Source organism: Uloborus diversus, chromosome 1 (assembly GCF_026930045.1).
Source record: "Uloborus diversus isolate 005 chromosome 1, Udiv.v.3.1, whole genome shotgun sequence".
NCBI classification, from domain to species: domain Eukaryota; kingdom Metazoa; phylum Arthropoda; class Arachnida; order Araneae; family Uloboridae; genus Uloborus; species Uloborus diversus.
In genome coordinates this window covers 121,025,622-121,044,005 of record NC_072731.1, presented here as the reverse complement: position 1 = coordinate 121,044,005, position 18,384 = coordinate 121,025,622, and the positions used below count along the sequence as shown (strand labels likewise).

Genomic DNA, 18,384 nt, shown 5'->3' with positions numbered 1-18,384 from the left:
TATACGTACAGCATCTGTCTGTTTTACCTCTTTCAGCCGCCATTAACCAGTGACTAGAGACTCATACATTCAATTGGAGTTGCGAATTGCGCGTAGGCAGTTGTGTTGCCGAGTATATTTTAAAATGACCCTCAATATGCCCTCTTAATAACCCCTTAAAATATATAACTCATGTGGCCTTTGAATCGGAAAAAGTTTTTTTTTTCCTTCATTAACCGAAATGTAGATCATAGGACTTTTCTAATATAAATCGAGAAGAACCTTCCAAAAGGTCTATGAGCCTCCGTTGCTGTGTTTTAGACGCTTTGCTTCGAATGTTGAAGTTTGTGGGTTCGATTTTTACTGGTGTCCTTGGTTTTTTCCCCTTCTATCTGTGTTGTAAATCTTTCTGTGTTTGTCCAGAAAAGCACTTTGTTTGCGGTCCTCTGGTCCTCTAGTGGTTGAGTTCGTTGAGCAACCGGTAGCTAACCGGTGGTTGATCACATGAAAAATAATGAAGTCAGCTTCAATGCTTTAGCATGCACTGACGTCATTTGCTGACACGTGATCAACCATTTGGTCGCTACCGGTAAAGCTCGCCAAACACAAGCTTCTTGTGAAGCTAACCGGTTAACAACGGCCGACCAACTACTCAAACCAAACTTACTCTTAACTGCATCCGTGGAATCTTGTCAAAGAAGTCAAATATAAACAAAGAAACGTTGTCTATTCAATATCCTGCGTGATTTGTAACTTTTATCGAAACATGTTTTCGTGCTTTGTATTTTAAACAAAAATTTAGCATCGTGGAAAATGGGAGATGAACAGCAACTGGAGTTTTTTTGAATGTTACACTTGTATGGTTTGTGAATTTTTTAAATACAGAATGTCAAACATTCAGAATGTTAAAAATCAAAGTTATACGCATCTTTTCTGGGGTTTTTTTCATGCCAACTACCATCTCATCCTTAAAAAAGTTGTTTTCATTGAATTGATCACAATTTGTCTTTACTGTGTTTACATATTTCACTCAAATATACCCTAAAAATACCAAGAACTTTCACGTCTAGATAAAAATCCTAGCAGTATCGCTGCCTGTATTATTTCTTTGTTTTCCCCACAAGGGCAGTGTATTTAAAGAGGGAAGGGGACGAAAACTAAAACTTAGGTAGCTAATGTATTTCTTTAGAAGTATTTTTTATTATATTTTGCTTTACTTTGTTTTCAATTATTGATACATTTTCATCATTAGTTTACAAGAAGCAGACTTGGGATTTGTACTCATCATAGACCGAAGGAATGACAAATGGAGCTCTGTGAAAACAGTACTCTTAAGAATTTCGGTAATGTACTTGACTTATAATGTAAATATATATATAGCCATAATTAAATTTAATTGGAACATCATGCTTACTTTAGTAAAATTATTTTTTACAGGATTACTTCCCTGGCTTAATTCAGATTGTGTTTGTTCTTCGTCCATTGGGTTTCTTCCAAAAAGCAATCTCTGAAGTCAGTAACAAGTTCTTTAGAGAAGAATTTAAATTTCGTGTGAGTGAATATTATTCATTTTTATTACAAATCAGCTATAACTGCATATATAAAGTTTTTAATTGGATAAATGTTGGATGTTGTTTGAGTGAGGGTTTGTATGACTGTTCAGACTTTGTAAAGGGTATTTAAGTTAGGGTTCTTAAATGTGTTTTCATTCTTGAGTCTTACTTTGAAGCTTCAAACAATTGAGCCAATTTTCACCAAAGTTGTTAGAATTCTCATCTATGATATTCCATCACCCTCTTAACGTTTTTAGATCAAATATATTTGAACAAAGTCTTTCAATTGGAAGTAATCACATATTTATGATACAGGCCCATGTCCAGATTTTCATAAAGGGAGGGGTTTTAATCTTACCAGTAGGGGGGGGGAGAATTCAACCCCCTTACAGCTTTTAGTTTTACGACAAATTGCCGATCCCAGTATATGGCGTTTATTCACCTGTAAGGACTGCTGTATTCTTGAAGGATACCTCTAGCTGTACAAGTTACCAAAGTATTCCTTCGTTTCACAGATTCGCTTTAATCAAACTTTGCTTGCTTCTTTTTAATTAAATCTGTTTACTATGTAGTATATTGCAATGAGTGTTAAAAACTCTTCACAAATTCTTTTATAATGTAGAATGTATATCAGGTTGTTATGTTCTGAAATAATCTATATATATATAAATGAATGTTTGTCTGTATGTCATCCATGAAATCAAAAACTACCCGGCAGATTTGGATGAAACTTTCACCGTTTGTTAATTTTGGTACTGGGAATGTTTATACACCAGTTCGAAAAAAATTTGATCGATAGTTCCTTTTTTATTCCAATTTAAGTCACAATCCATTGGATAAATACGAATAAAATTATCGGCTGCAGAAATTAATTCGCGTGAAAGATCTCATTGATAAGAAGTTAGCTGTTGCCATTTTTCTTGAGTTTGAACAAATAAATTCTTTCTTTATTGTTTTATGGCTTTTCATGCAACGGAGGGATTTAAAACTTTTTCTATTTGATATTTTTAGCGATTGATTGATCTTGCAAACTGCGTGAGTACAAAATTTGAGTATAGTATATATATATATTTTTTTTTGGCGGGAGGGGGGGGGGACACTTTAGTGGACACCCCTACAGGGTTATGAGGGCCTATTCTCATTATAAAAATATTTTGTTAGCTAGGGACCTCTTTTGCCATGAGGCTTGGGCGGACAAAATTATTTTTAAAGGTTTAAGCAAACACATTTTAGTGTTGAAACAAAAAAATAAAACAAAAGCTAGATCTCAATGACACATAATTTTTTTTAACAATTTCAACCCCTGACAAGAACCAAAAATCTTTTTTCAGCTTCAGTTGACAGTTTTCCCTTTCATTTATCAGAACAGTTGCTTTTTTTTGTAAAGTCTATTGGCCTTGGAAGTAGATGTGGATTAGGGTGGGTCAAAGTTTTTTTTCTTGGAAACGTTAAGGGGCAGGGGATAATAAAGGTGCCAAATGGTCTCAAACTAATGTGTGAAATTTTATTCCATTCTGATTAGCCTTTTTGCCGCTGGATTGCGTTTGAAGTTTGGATTTCCTTACGCAAACAGGATACGTTCCATGTATGATGGCAATAATAATAAATGTTACTTTGTTTACACAAACAAGTGATGAAACTTTACACGTGGTTTAAACTCACACTTGCTATTTTAGCTGTTAAAATTGGTTGAAATGTGTGGATAAGGTCAAACACTCCCTGCCTACCGTGCAGTGTAAATTAGTAAGAAATGCTAAAAATCTCTTGAAATGCAGCAGCAATCTTTTGAAATCCTATCCAAAAATAACTAAGAAAATAATCAGAACTATTTTACCAAGCTAGTAAATTGTTCATCTTGCAAATGCAAAGATATTTACAACTATATTTGTCCGGGGAGGGAAAAAACAAAAACATGAGAGAGGAAGAGAAATTGCAGCTTCAGCCTCAAGAAGAAAGTAAAGATAGTTTTAGCATCATTACTTCATCACATCTTGGATACGAGCAGTGAGGATGAATTCAAGGGACTTTTGCAAGCTTCAAATTTCAAATGCTTATATCAATAAATTTACTACTACAAGCAATACAGTGAACTTAAATTTGCTTTCACAGACATGTGATAGATAGGAAGTATCCAACAGGGTTGGAGTAGCTATTTCTTCAGCAGTACTTTACCCCACCAGTTCAGAAATTATTGAGAAAAACATGCCTCATGGGAAGCGCAAAATAGCACAAAAATCTGCCCTGGCAAGAGCCAAAGCCTAACAAAAGGTCTCATTTTCTATGACTAACTCGTGTTAATCGAATTTCAACATTTTGTGTGTTTCAGTGGAATCTCCTGCTGAAAATTTAATAATCTTGTAATATAAGTCGTCAACGTTTATGTTCCAATCTGGTTTGTTATCAAAAGTTACCCTTAATGTGCAGATTGGCTCGGCAGTTGTTCAAAATCAACTAGATATTTATCTACCGAGTTGAAGGACAAAATAGATTTCGCAATCCAAAGAAACAGTGTTTTCGTATGTCAATAAAACTTACTTTATTACAATGCTGACAAACTTGGAACAGCACATCCGTGAATTGGCAGCCTGTTGGACTTTAGAATCTTGTAGTGTTCAACAAAATAGGCTCCCAAAAGACAAATTTTTCACATTCTTATTGTTAAGTTTGATGCAGAATCTTACATTGATCTCAATGACTGGAAAAATGTGCCTGATCCACCAATACTGAATTCAATCTCTGAAGAAGATATTCAACTGTTTGTTTCAGGCAAAAAAGAACTTTACTATGCCTGCCATGCCATACACACAAGCTGTTGAAGGGCGGGGGTACCCACCAGGGGGGTTCATGGTGCAGACTGCAGCAGTAAAATTTTTAAGAGGATTGATTTTACAGATTTTTTTTTTTTGAGGGGGGGTGGCTCTTGCTTTGGGGGTTACTTCCCAGCATGTGGCTGGGGGGGGGTACCATCACCCTATGGGGATAGACACCCCTGTTGAAGGGCAGTTAAAATTGAGTAAGTTTCAACTACATTGGGCAGAAAGAGAAGCTTCAAAAAAGAACTAACTGGAGTCCCGGAAACTTACGCCAAAACTAAATAGTAAGAACTTTCAAGCTATTTTAAGATGTAAATTTTTTATTTTGGAAATTAATGATTATCATAAACGTTTTTGTAAATAAAAAATAGACTTTTTTCCTTAAATACGGGTTTTTCAAACTCAATCCAGGGGCAAAAAAATAACTCCTAATCGAATGAAATTTTATAAATAACCTTAAAACGTCATTTGGCACCTTTTTCTTGCCCTGCAAGATGGAAATCTGTAACTCATTTTTTTACCATAGGACGATGACCCACCCTAATGTGGATGCCTTTAGTGATTGTAAGAATTGCTCACAGTTAAAACTGAAACATTCAAAATGACCATTTAGGACGTAACTTTTATATTTCAAGGTCATTTAGGCATTTAATTTACATTACAAGTTTAAAATGAAAGGGAAAAAATTCCCCTTTCTAAAAAAATAAATCGCTGTTTCCTTGTCTAGCCTGAAACTCTGCATTATATTAATAGACACACCAGTGGATTCCGGTAAATATAATCAGTGGCTATTCAGAATGTTTTTTTTTTTTTTTTCTGATTAAGTCCCTGTTTCTACTTGTCGTGTCATGGTTTAGACACCTAGGTTAATTTTATTCACCTGTTCTTGGCATAAAGGATCCATGAATGTTTTCTTCTGTTTTTGAAAGATAAAATTTTTTAGCTCCTTGTTTGAACCGAATTTAATTGCATACAAGCATCAAATTCTTCACTGTACTTAAACTGTATGTAGACAGCTTTTTCTTAATATCACTAAAGGTGCCCTAAGTTTGTTTTGGTAAAGAAAAGGAAATTTCAGTCTTTTTTTTTTAAATCAAATTTTTGAAATTTTCTACTTTTTAGTTGGTTGTAAGGACAAATGTTTCTCTACCATAAAGGCCAGCTTTTTTTAAATCTTTACTAAAGAGTACCCACAAAACAGGAGGAAAAGGGCCCTCTGTTAAACAATTTTAAACATATTTTCTTAGGCAGAAAAATTTGTATAAAGAAATAATTAACTATCATAATGCTATTATTATTCATTTTTTTATTTAAGTTTAAAATTAATTTTAAGAAATGGATTTAAAATGCTTAATTTGGTTTTAAAATACAGTTGGTAAAATCAGCTGATGAAAGTTACATATTTGCTTTTCTTTTGCAGCTTATGATTTGTAGTAGTGTTGAGGATATTCATCATCACATTGATCCCAGCCAACTCACTGTTGATTTAGGGGGTACGATACCTTACAACCATGAAGAGTGGATACAGCAAAGAGTTGTAAGAATACTTTTATATCTTATTTGACCATACTTTTTGAATTCATAAATTGAAGAAATTTAATTAGTTTTATAGTGCATTTTGTTTGAGGAAATAAATCCTTAAAAAAAAAACTATTTTAAAGAAAGCTCTTTGTTTTGTTATTATTATAATCATTATTGATTTATTTAAAGTCATTTTGTATAAAAAGTCTTCACTAGCTCTACCTACAACTTTAGTAGCCACTTTGTCTTCCAGATATCTTTCCTTTTTCTATCCTCTTTTCTATTTCCCTTTAAGTAAAATGTAGAATACTTATATTTTCACGGGGTCCGGGGGTTTGTTCCCCGGGAAAATTTTTGAAAAATAGATGTAAAAATCTGTATTTTTGAGGCCTTAATAGTGGTAATTGAAACTGCAAAAATATGATGAAAAATAGGCAAAAAAAAAAACTTTCAAAAGTTATGCTCTCTTTTGCAAGTCAAGATCAATCAAAATATAAATAACTTGATCAACAAATTGTTGTCATTTTGTCGACGGATAGGAAAAACGGGAGGAGAAAAGGGAAGCATATTGTCACTTGCTCATACTGGCTTTTAGTGTGGTTTGTTTTTGATCATTTCCCCAACTTCCCCCCCTTTCCTCATTTCATCAAATGCTCAATAGTAAAATTTGTACAATGTTTTAAAAGAAATGGGGTGGAGATTCAGAAAAGAAGTAACAAAAGAGTAGTACTCTGGCAATTCGGACAATTCCAGACTTTGTTTTCTTGATAAGAGATAAAATTGAAGTACTTCTGAAGGCATTTCAAAAACTTAAATAATTTGTAAAGACTCTAAAGCTTTTGAAATTATTTAGAGCACTTCATTTGCATTTTCCAGAAGTTGATTATACAGTCTTAAAAAATGATTGTAACTTTGTATAACACGCCTGTTTTAAGTTAAAAGTAAATGAAACGTAATATTTCTCAAAGCAAACATTTTTTTCTTTAATGACAAGTAGTACAAAAAATGAAATAGAGTAGAGTAACTTACATCCCCCCCTCCCCATGCTTAAAATATTGACAGTTTTCAGTAGAAGTAAGATAAAAACAAGCCATAAAAAAAGAACTTCAAAATACTGAATTTGGTATTAAACAAATGGCAAGTCATGAAACATATGAGTCTCAAAAATTTTACTTGAGAAATACTTGTAAGCTACAAAAACGGGAGAATCATGATTTTTGCATTTTTTACACAGGGTGTATCAAGGATCTGAATTTGGCACATCTTGGTAACCAGATACTACTCTAATCGGAAACTAGGGGACCAACCCTTGAGGAGTCCTCGGCTCGAAGTTGGTGTAGTGTACGTTTTATAAGAGCTTTGAGGGGGGGGGGCGGCAAGTCTACCAAACTGCAAGGGGACTTGGCCCTGGGCGGACCTGAATAGAATTGGGGACAGAGAGCAGGAAGTCCTAATAAGTGTCTAAATTTCAAGTATGTTTTGAAGGAAAGGAGAACTAGAATTGGTTTTTCTGTATTTCTTCGAATTTTCACTCCTTTAATAGTTACGAAATTAAGAATAAAAAAAATTTTGTTATTTTCCTTGTCTCACATAAGAAGGTAAAAAAAAAAGCCTTCTGTCTTACTTATCTAAACGTTTCAGGTTTCGAAGCCCCCACCCCCCTCGGTCCTGCTTATGAGGCTGCAGTTTGGTCCTTGATATTGACTCCTCAGTTTGGAATTGACAATTCTGGAGGCAGATGTCATCTTGTTAAACCTGAGAATACCAACAAACTAGTAGCTAAAGTAAATTTAGCACACCAGCAAGGTACAACAGTATTGGCACAGTTCAACTCAAGTTCATAGCAATGACAGAACTGCAGTCTTTTGATGGAATAATCAGGCTGTGGGTATATTGCATGTTGTTCCACCTTGTCTCTGGTTTAACGGTGGTAACTTATTGTTTAATACCCAAGCTTTGCCCCCAATTGACGAGTTGAATCGCACCTTTGCTGAGGCCTCCTGCTGGTGTCATAAATTTACTTTAACTACCCATGTGTGGCACTCTCAGCTTCAAAGAGATCACAACTGCCTCTGGTTGGTTATTTTCTACTCCAGACTGATGAGTCCACAACAAGGATGAATCCAGTCTCTGGATGGAATAACTGGGCTATCTGCATGATGCATATAACACGATGATATTTTATTTGCAGAATTTTTGTGAGAAATATCTTGACCTTTATATATTCCATACAAGTCTGTGCCATTAAAGTAAAATTAATTGGCCCAAATAAATTTAAATTGTTGCTGAAATGACTTTAGCTAAACTTTAAGGTAAAATTTTTTGCAGTTGAAATTGTTTGAAATTCAAATTAATAGTGTTTACTTTTAAAAATGTATTCAATATTTCAAGTCTATGCCTTTATGTAGTGTCTACCTTAATATCTTGTAGTACTTATTCAAAAATTAAATCCTCTGTATTAAAATTTACTTAACAAAATGCCAAATCAAAAGAAGACTTCATTTGTAAGAAAAATAAATGGCAACTTTCACAACTTGGGTATATTACAGTTAATTATTTTTAATTTTTTTTCTAAATAGTTTTCTTCACACGTAAATTTTACAAAAAGCATCCTTTTTTAAGTTCTGACTTGTTGGTGTTTCCAAAAGACAGTTTTTTAAGTTTTCATGATGTCATTTAGAAAAACTACTGGTAAATAAGCTTTTTGATAAAGAAAATTTTATTTTGAATCAAAACTTTAGGTAAAATATCATGCATTAACCACTTAATTTGGATTCCTTTATCTCTCAAATTCATTTGTCATCCTTTATCTTACAAGTCTCGCCCATTTGAAATCAGTGATAAAAAATACTTCATTTAAATTGAACTTTTAAGATTTTTTTTTTCTTTGAGGTCACTATGATCTTTCAGAAATATCCTTATTCTGCTTATTTTGACTGAAAGTTTTGCAAATTTGGATACAGTATTGCAATTTGAAACAAAAACATTTTCATGATTCCTAATGTCCCTTATTAGATAGATGTGCGCATGCTCATATTTTATCATTCAGAAAAATTTGATGTTGCAATCAATAAAGTGATCCCTTCCCAAAAAATTAAGTTTGGAGAGCCTCGTTTGTAGTAATGTTCAGAAACAGTGGCGTACCCAAGGGGAAGGTCCAGGGGGTCTGGACCCCTCCCATAGCCCTCGAGTTTTTTGAATTGAGCATAATCCTATGTTTGTAGTACGTAAAATAATTCCAAGCAAAGGTAAAAATAATTAGATTTAATAATTGAAAAAAAAAAAAAATATTTTTTCTCTCTGTCTTCCTCAACAAATTCAAACTGTATGTGAACATAAACTGTTCTAATAAGGATTTTGCTTCGCTGTTCTCTTTGACTATGAGAAAAGTACATACATTAACTCTTGTGCTTTCTGGTACAGTAAACCCTCGTTTTACGCGGGGGTTGCGTTCCATGGAAATGTCGCGCAAATCGAAACCGCGTAAATTGAGACTTAATAGTAGTGCTAAAATGGGGTTAGGTTCCGTAGATAAAAGAACTACTTTATTCTAGTGATGACTAATTGTACAATAAGTTTAATCTGTACTTATATCGATTTTTATGCGCAAAATGCATAAAAAAAACATAAATTAATTTTGTGTTCTGTTTATAAAGATGAGTTGGCAGTGATATTCTTTTGGCAGTCATTAAGAATTTTTCTCTGATTCTTTGCAGAGCAGTAACGCATCCATGACCACATGCCTCTTTTCCATGATAGAATCTTCTTTCACTAACAAATCAGAAAGAACATTTCTATTGTCTAGGAATGGCAAAAAATTTTCAGTGTGAATGTTTTTGGTTGTGCGTCATTGATCTCGTTGATTTTGGCCACCTTTGTCACTCCTAAAAGCTGTTCTTCCAGTGAGTTCTGAGCTGTGTGAGTTTAATAACTTTACTTCTGGAAAAAGCTTTGGAACCAATTACATAAAATGTCTCCGGTGGCCCAAGCTTGATTATTAGCACGACAAAATGCAGTTTGTTATGTATAATCTGCAATCTTTAGGAGTTAGGATTTTGAAAAGGGGAAAATTTTATCTGTTTGCGTTGCCACATCTGCGTAAAACCGAAATACACCTGCGTAAAATAAAATGAAGGTGTCAAATTTTAAACTGTGTATAATCGAACTGCATAAAATAAGCCCGCTTGAAACGAGAGTCTACTGTATTTTAATTAAGTATTTGTTATTCAAAAATTTATTTTAATAACTAATGAAAAGTAATTTTTTAAATGTTTTTTGTTCCCGAAAATTGATAAAATCAAAAGAATATGTTTGGTACGTGTTGGAATATGAAATGGACAATGGTGGACCTTCGATCTTGGACCCCCCCCCCCCCCCCCATTGAGAAATTTCTGTGTGCGCCACTGTTCAAAAAGTTTATGAGCTAGGCTTTTTCCTTTTAAAGGAGGGAAGGGACATAAAAAGGGTGCAATATATCTAAGATCGAGCAACACTTTTCGAATGCTCTATTATTGGGAAATAAAAACAGTGTATATCCCAAATAACCTTGTATCTCCCACAGAATTTGAGAGTTAGGTTTACTGCATTTCTTATTTTGAAAGATAGTGATTTTATTCTCTGTTTCATTTAAATAAAGGAGTAAATATGCCTATTTTGCTTTAAAACATAGCATTCACTCATAAATTTGTATCAGAATAAACAAGAAGTTCCGTCTAAAACTAAACGAGCCATCTTTCCACTATACCAATATCTACTTTCTAGTGTCTGATTGAAATTCTCAAAATTAACTAAAATTGATGATTATTTATAACATAATTTTTTAAATATTTTAAGCCGATTTCTAGAAATAAAATGTTCTTCGCTCATCTAAAGAATTGGATGCGTAAAAAATAAATAAACAAACAAATAAAGTAGCAGCACCTTTTAAACAAAGCAACAAATAAATTTTACTCCATTAACAAAAAGCTTTTGCCGCTTTCAAAAGGAAAAAAAAAAGAAATAAAATTAATAAGCACATTAAAATAAATACATCATATCAAAAAAAAAAATTATTTGTTTTTCCCCTGTTGCCAAAAAATAATCTTAAAAATGAATTAAGGTAGTTTCAAAAATAAATAAAAACAATAAAATGTCAACTAAAGAAATAATTTTCACTGTCAAAAAAAATCATCTGTGCATATCTTTAAGCAAAAACATAAAAGACTCAGAATTTCTCTGCCAAAAACTGAATACATTAATTAAAACTTTAGAGTGAAAATAAAAATAAATCACATTTGACAATTATTATTTCACAGTAAAAACCATGGCTGTGGAATCGGAGTCAATCCCATTTTTGGATAAAAGAGTCGGATTCAGGAGCCGAAGGTATTTAATTGTTATTCCTAATTGGAATCGGTTCCCTTAGAATCCGCAATTCTGCCAATGTTTGGAGAGTCAGAGTCGGACTTATTTTGGCATAAAGGAGTCTGGGTCGAAGTTGAATATCCAAGAGTCGGAATTGGTCGTTTTTCCTCTGTATAAATTTTTGCCAAAGCTAAGATGTCAGAGTCGAAGTTTGGGAGTCCAAGTCCGACTAATTTTTGGGCACAGGATTCAAAATTGGAGTCAGGTGCCCGAAATTCTAGTAGTTGGAGTCAGGAGTTTGTTGTCGAGCTATTTCCAACAAAATTTGTTTGAAGTAAATCCGCCCTAAAGTACGGAATCTACATTGACTTTCAATTTCCCTGTAGGTGCTAATGTTAAGGGATTTGAACTGTTCAAAATTGAGTGGAATATTGTCCAAATCAAAAAGATATTTTCTATACATGTTTTTCGTCAAAAGCTTTTTCCTACAAAGTTTGTTTGAAGCAAATTCAGCTCTAAGTTCGGAATTGCCTTGAATTTCCCTGCAGGTGCTAATGTTAAGTTTTTTTTGAACTGTTCAAAATTGAACCAAAAGTAGTTCAAATCAAAAAGTGAAATATAGGAATAAGGTGTCTTCGCTGAAATCTTCCAAACAAAAAAATTGTTCAAATTGAACTATTCACTTTAAAGTTATTATGGGGGGGGGGGGGGGGACAAACGAACCGACAAACATTTTCCCCCATCTCAGTATCCTACTTTCCAATTTTTAATTGTTCGATATTCATTTAATTATTTTTTTTAATTTTTGACTTTTTTTTTTGTTTTTCCCCATATTTTGAAGATGCTTTAAGCTTTCTTTCATGCTTTTTTCTTCTTTCTCTGACGTTGACTGGGAAAGTAGGCTGAAAATAAGACTTCATTTTTAAAAGAAATAAGAAAAAGGATTTTTTTCTGAGGGTTTTGTTGAAGTTGATGAAGAAGATAACACTTTCTTGTTGCTCCTTTTGGAAATTGAAAGTCTGGAATTTACTGTAACCATCTTTCCTTTTTCCTTTTTATATTCTCTAAAGCTGTTAAAGCCTAGTATTTTCTTTCTTTTTTTTGACCTAGTAAGTTTAATGGGAGTAACCAACAATGTTATTTCAATGATGCTATTGAGGCTGATAAGCTGAATGCCAACACAGATTAATCATTGAGAAATTGAATGCTGCTGGTGATATTTTTAATATACCTGCATAATACTATATATAATGATCTGCCTAACTATTACACTTATTTCATGTAATATGCAAGATGAACTATTTTTCAGGCATTGTGATTGAACATGAAAAGGTTTATTATCACAAAGTAATAAAATTACTTTAATTGCTTGTGTAGTGTACCCTAATAGAATAAACCAAACTAGTACTCATTTTCTGCCCATTTATGGAAAAATTATCTCATTGAATGCATTATTATTATTTTTACTAAATTGAAATGTATTAAACAGCGTTAATTTTTCTTGTAACTTGTGTGCTATTGGAATGCTTTTTCATTTGTTGAAGTCATATTTTGTTTCATTCACAGGCTGTTGAAAATTTCACCTGCAATCTGCAAGAAATATCCTCATCTTTGCGGGAAATGACTCGCAAGCTTCAAGAGACAGAATTCCCTAATGACGTCCAGTCAACAATATCTCTTCTCAAAGACCAAGGTGGTGAATACCAGAATCTGAAGGAGGATATTAGAAGTGCCGCTATGCATGGTGAAACTCTGCTCAGCTGTATTAGGAGACCCATGTCTCATAGTGTTACATATTTAAAGTGCTCTGATCGATTCATCAATGCTGCTGCAGTTCAAAGGTAGACAGTTGTCACATTATAAGCTGTAAGTTTCCGCCCTTTAATTGGGGCTAAGGCAAATTTAACAGCAAACATATACCATATTATCCTGCAGAAGACGGCACGGCGCAAAATTCGGTGATTGCCAGGTTTTCAATAACATTAACCTAGTCCTATCCTACTAGGAAAAACAAGATCACAAAAATATATTTAATTAAGCATAGTAAATCTAATACTTGTCTAACTTAAAATATAATGTGGGTTATAGGTATTGATTGATATTAAAAAAACTTAATGTCTTAGTTTTGTTAAAATATTAATTAACAATACGATTTTCGAGATTCTTGGAAATGAAATCTAATGGATTAGAAATAGTTTTATAAAATATTGAATTAAAAAAAGCAAACATTTGTAATCCTCAAATTAAAATACTTTGAAACTACATATAGGATATAATATACCTATTCAATACATAAAAACAGAGTTTACCTCTCAAATAGAAACTTAATTTATAAAGCAAATTATAAACAAATCACAATTATTATGAATACTTCTAAATCATCCCATTTATTGTCACATAACTAAAACTATGGGAAATTAATAGCAAACAAGTATTAATTATATCTTCCTTCTGTTTTTAAATATTTTGATTCTCAACTAAGCATTTTTTTAGTCTTTAAAAAAATATTTAAAAAATTTTTCGTCTGATTCATCAGAGCTTTATTTCTAGCAAAAATGCAGGATTCCTATAGCCCCCAGAACTTATTTTTACACTTTAAACAGGCTGAATTTCGTCCAAAATATCAAAATTTACATAAATTTGAAAAGAGGTGCAGGAGCTCTGCTTCTGTGAGCTCCTATGTAAATTAAGCCCTGACAAACATTATCAGCATTGAAAGTGTTATTTGTTGTAGTAAGTTTTTTTAACCAAGTATGTAAACTTTTGCTGTATTTTTTTTACTTGAAAGATTCACTGCACGGTAGATTTTTCAATTGATTCATTCAATTTTACTCAAGTGAGGTTTAAACTGTTGTAGAACATGAGACAACGAATACCAATTCATTAAACTCTTTTTTTTCCCCCATTTACTAACTAATCGGTTCTGTTATCTAGTTTTTTATCTATCGTGGTTTACTTTGAATGGAACTGGACTAGAAAATTTACTTATTATAAATTGCAAAGCAGGGTTGGCAAAAACCCGGGTTTTTTTAAAAAAGCCCATGGACCCAGGTTTTTTTTGGTTTTTTTAAATAAAACCCAAAAAACCCAACTAAAGCTGGGTTTTTAAAAAGAAATGTGGGTTTTTTTGTCTTTTTTTAGGGAAAATGTAGGGTACTTGTAGCATATTGTAGCGTAAGTATATGAACAAAACACAAGAATTGTCTTGGGGTAAAAAGAGCTGGAAAACTAGTTAAAATTCAGCGTTTTCTGAAGAAGAGTATGAAAGACGACGAAACCCAAGAATGGTGAAGTTTCAGATTTTTTAGTTTCCATGATTACCAACAGTTAAGGCAAAATTACTTCTTGAGTGATAAAATCTATTGTTCATTTTTAATTACTACTATTTTTTTTTTTTTTTTTTTTTGCATTTTACTTTATTGTATTTCATTTTTTTATGCAAAACTACTGTAGAACCTCAAGTAGTTTAAATCCCTATTTACTGAATTCCAGCTTAATGAAGACATTTCTTTGAATTTTATGTTGCCTGTTTTTCTATTTCTGTGTACAGATTAAGAAATATTAAACTTTTTTGTAAGATAATGAAAATACTGTACATCCTATTCTGTTTTCTGTCCGACCATTTGTGAAACCTGTTAATTTCTAAAAAAATATAACTTGTTAATTCGAAATTTGTGACGTGTCGGGTTGCAGAAAATAATTCACATGAAAGCCTTTTAGCTAGAGTAGTTTCCTCTGTACAATCTACAAATATTGAGAAAACCAGACGTGACAGGACTTAGTCAAGATAATTTGAGTTATTTATTGACCAGTTAAAGATAAAAGTTAAATATATATTTTTTGAATCTTTGAAGTATTTTTAATGCCGTTAAGAGTTAAGAAATACTATTAAAGCTCAAAATTCATTTTTTATGTCCATTGTCTGTGGTGAAGAACAAATAAAATAGAAGTTTAAATTGTAAAAGTATTTAAATTAATTACTTTTTTAAAAAACTTCTCAAAAAATTTTAAAAAAACCCAAAAGTGGGCTAAATAATGGGTTTTTTTTAAATGGGTTTTTTCGAAAAAACCCATTGGGTCCAACCCAATTGGGTCCAATCCGGCCAACCCTGTTGCAAAGTTAACCCTGAATTATCGGGCATGTCTGAAAATTCAAATTTCCCGGCATGCTGGCCAACTTTACTTATTTCCGACATGCATAGTAATAGGGTAGTACATCCTTATTATGACACTTCATCAGCTGAAGCATACCATTGTTACAGACTCTTGCTGGTGTGCTAAGTTAATTTTAACTAGCAGTGTTTAGTAATCTCAGCTTCAAGAGCAGAACATCTGCCTTCAGCTCAGTTATGACCATGGGCGCCCATGTAAGGGGGCAAGCAGGAGCTCAAGCCCCCCTCCCCCCAAGAAATTAGAACTTCCTTGCTTTTTGTACTTTTTTCCTTGCAAAAATGTGAAAACATTTCTTTTCCAGCCATCAATGAATAAGTTATTAAAAATGTCAAATTTTAATAACTCTAATCTGTACGGAAATCGGTTTCGATTGGGAAAATATCCTGCTAAACCATGGAAAAAATATCTGAGCCCCTCTTAAAATTTTGCAAATGGGCGCCCATGTTTATGACTACTCTAAACCAGTAGTGCCTAACCTACAGTCAACTGGCCACATGCTGCTTGTTGTTTTGTTGAACACTATGAATCGAAAAATGTTTCCTGGAAACTTCCAAACAACCAATGATCTTCATTTGGTAGTAAGAATAAATCCTGAAATAAAATAAGCATGGAGTAATGACGACAAAATTCTTGTGTTGAATTATTTATTTGTTTAAAGTGAAACTGAATTATTATTAATGAAGAACAACATTCTCTTGCAGAGCATATTTAGAAATAATGCTTGTTCATCTTCCAGAAAATAATGATAAAAGTTTGATGAAGAATGCTAAATAGCATTATATTTTCGGTAGTAATTGTAATTAATAAAAATTTGGTCTTTAACTCTGGTTTATTAATTAAGCTGTTAGTTTTCAGTTAAAGATTAAAAAAAAAAATACTGTTGATTTTGTAAGCTATGTTTTAAAACTTTTATTTGCCAGAAATATTTATCACAAGGTAAAAAATCTATTTTTATTTTTCTCTTCCTTTTTTAATTCAATCTCTGTTCTGAATATTTGAAAAATAACTTCATGAAATGTTTTTCACGTTTATATATTAAATACTGATGATGTGTGTTGATTCAATGTGCAAAAGGTGTTATTTCATTAAATATTTGGCATATAAAGTGAATTCTCTGCTATGTTTGAAGAAACAGTAGTATACTCTATTTAAAAATAATTGTTCTTTTCCCGAAAAGTAATGCAAAAACTTTTATGGTGAATGCTAAACAGCATTGTGTTGTTGGTCATAATTTTAACTGATGAAAAATCAGCCTCTAACTCAAAGGCAGCTGGTTTTCACTTTAAGTTTGAAAAGTAAATAAATAAAATAAAATACTGTTGATATTTAAATGCAGGACACATCTCATAAATAATCAATCAGTTTTGAAAATATCAATGTACAACACTTGAACAAAAAGAAGAAAAAAGCTCTTTATTTTTCATCTTTTCTCCATTTTGTTGAATAATCCTTAACATTCATTGGAAAACTATTTTCTTTAACTTATTGGGGAAGAAGACGAGATGAGCCAGAACTTGCACATAATTTCAGAAAATTTCAAATGCTGTTCCAAAATTTTCTTGCATCGACAAACACCCCTGCATATGATATTTATATGAATTCTAACATATTTTGTCAGTGCTATTTCACTTCAAAACATGCATTGGCATGGTTTTTGTATGCTTCTTTTAAAAGTCCCATTCAATTAATTTTGTTATTCATATACTTCTTGTAATAGCCGTTGAAGCTCATAAAATACTTTAATTATTATTTTTCATATTGTCTGCAGACCAAAGTATGTAAGACGATTAAGTCTGCCGTGTGCAGGTAAACGGCAGTATCTGCAGAAATGAGTTTTTGAGATATTTGAAGAAACGCATTCTGGATTCAATACTAACTATGGGGAAAGGTTGGAATTAGATGTCTTTTTTGCGCCTTTTTTTCAGCGGAAACCAAATAAACGAGCTTGTACAATAAAGATAATGTAAAATGGATACAAAAATGCAAAAAAAAATGAAAAATGAAAAATTTGCAGTTACTGCCCTTTACCTGCACACAGCAGAAGTATTCGCATGTCTATTGATTTTATATGCTGTTCTTTTGTAGGTTACTGTTGCAGCTAGATGAAACAGAAAAAGGATTTGATTCCTTTTGGTCTCAGCATGAAAAGCGACTCAGTCAGTGCCTTGAACTTAGAAAATTTGAACAAGAGTTCAAAGAAGTGAGAAGCATTTTAAATATTTCTCTTTTTTCCATTAATTTTCAGATACGAAGGAGAAGACTCTGTGTTACATATGAGCCGAATGTAGGAAATAAATTTTACACACAAAAGCTTATTGAACAAATTTACACTACTGGTATAAAGTATTGCAAGTTTTCAGCAATAAGACCAATGACTGACTTTTGAATTCAATTGTTTTTTTTTCTTGATGTCAATATGTTAAATTATATATGTGTAACTTATTTATACAGCTGATTTTAGTTTAGTTACATAGAAATTAAATTCTTTAAAAATTTCAATTTGTATGCATGAGTTTTTTTCCATAAACCAAATTTTTCGACATTTATGCATATGTGCAAAAGAAGTGCAATAATTGACTTAAATGCATTAAATTGCATTTTTTTTTTTTTTTTGTAGTTACAGAATGTATTATATTAAAAATATGAACTAAAAAAAGAATAGCACAAGTTTTAAAATATAAGTGTTTAATCATCAATTTCTTAGGGCCTGTTTTGTTCATTGTTTTCATGAACAATATTTATAAAAATATTTCTGGGAACATGAATTGTTTTGCTGATGATGTCAAAGTTATGGGGAGTGTAGAAAAAGAAGAACAAGCAAATCAGCTGCAAGAGGATCTAGATCATATTATGGAGTGGGGTGATAAATGGGGTATGGCTGTCAATGTTGGGAAATGTCAAGTGTTACGTTTAGGGCATGGAAATAAGTGTACAAGTTATTATTTGCAAGGTTCAGTCATTAGTCAGGCAGTAAAAGTTACTGATCTGGGCGTCTTAATAAG

At 32.4% G+C, this 18,384-nt stretch overlaps 1 protein-coding gene across 1 annotated transcript in view; it reads left to right on the top strand.

Annotated features, from left to right (window-relative positions):
- LOC129234585 (guanine nucleotide exchange factor DBS-like) overlaps positions 1–18,384 on the top strand; it is a 226,753-nt gene that overhangs the window by 167,937 nt on the left and 40,432 nt on the right. The window contains exons 4-8 of the mRNA XM_054868612.1: positions 1,232–1,322; positions 1,417–1,530; positions 5,766–5,882; positions 12,776–13,050; positions 17,468–17,582. Of these exons, the coding sequence (XP_054724587.1) occupies positions 1,232–1,322; positions 1,417–1,530; positions 5,766–5,882; positions 12,776–13,050; positions 17,468–17,582 (712 nt within the window). The remainder of the gene's footprint in view (positions 1–1,231; positions 1,323–1,416; positions 1,531–5,765; positions 5,883–12,775; positions 13,051–17,467; positions 17,583–18,384) is intronic.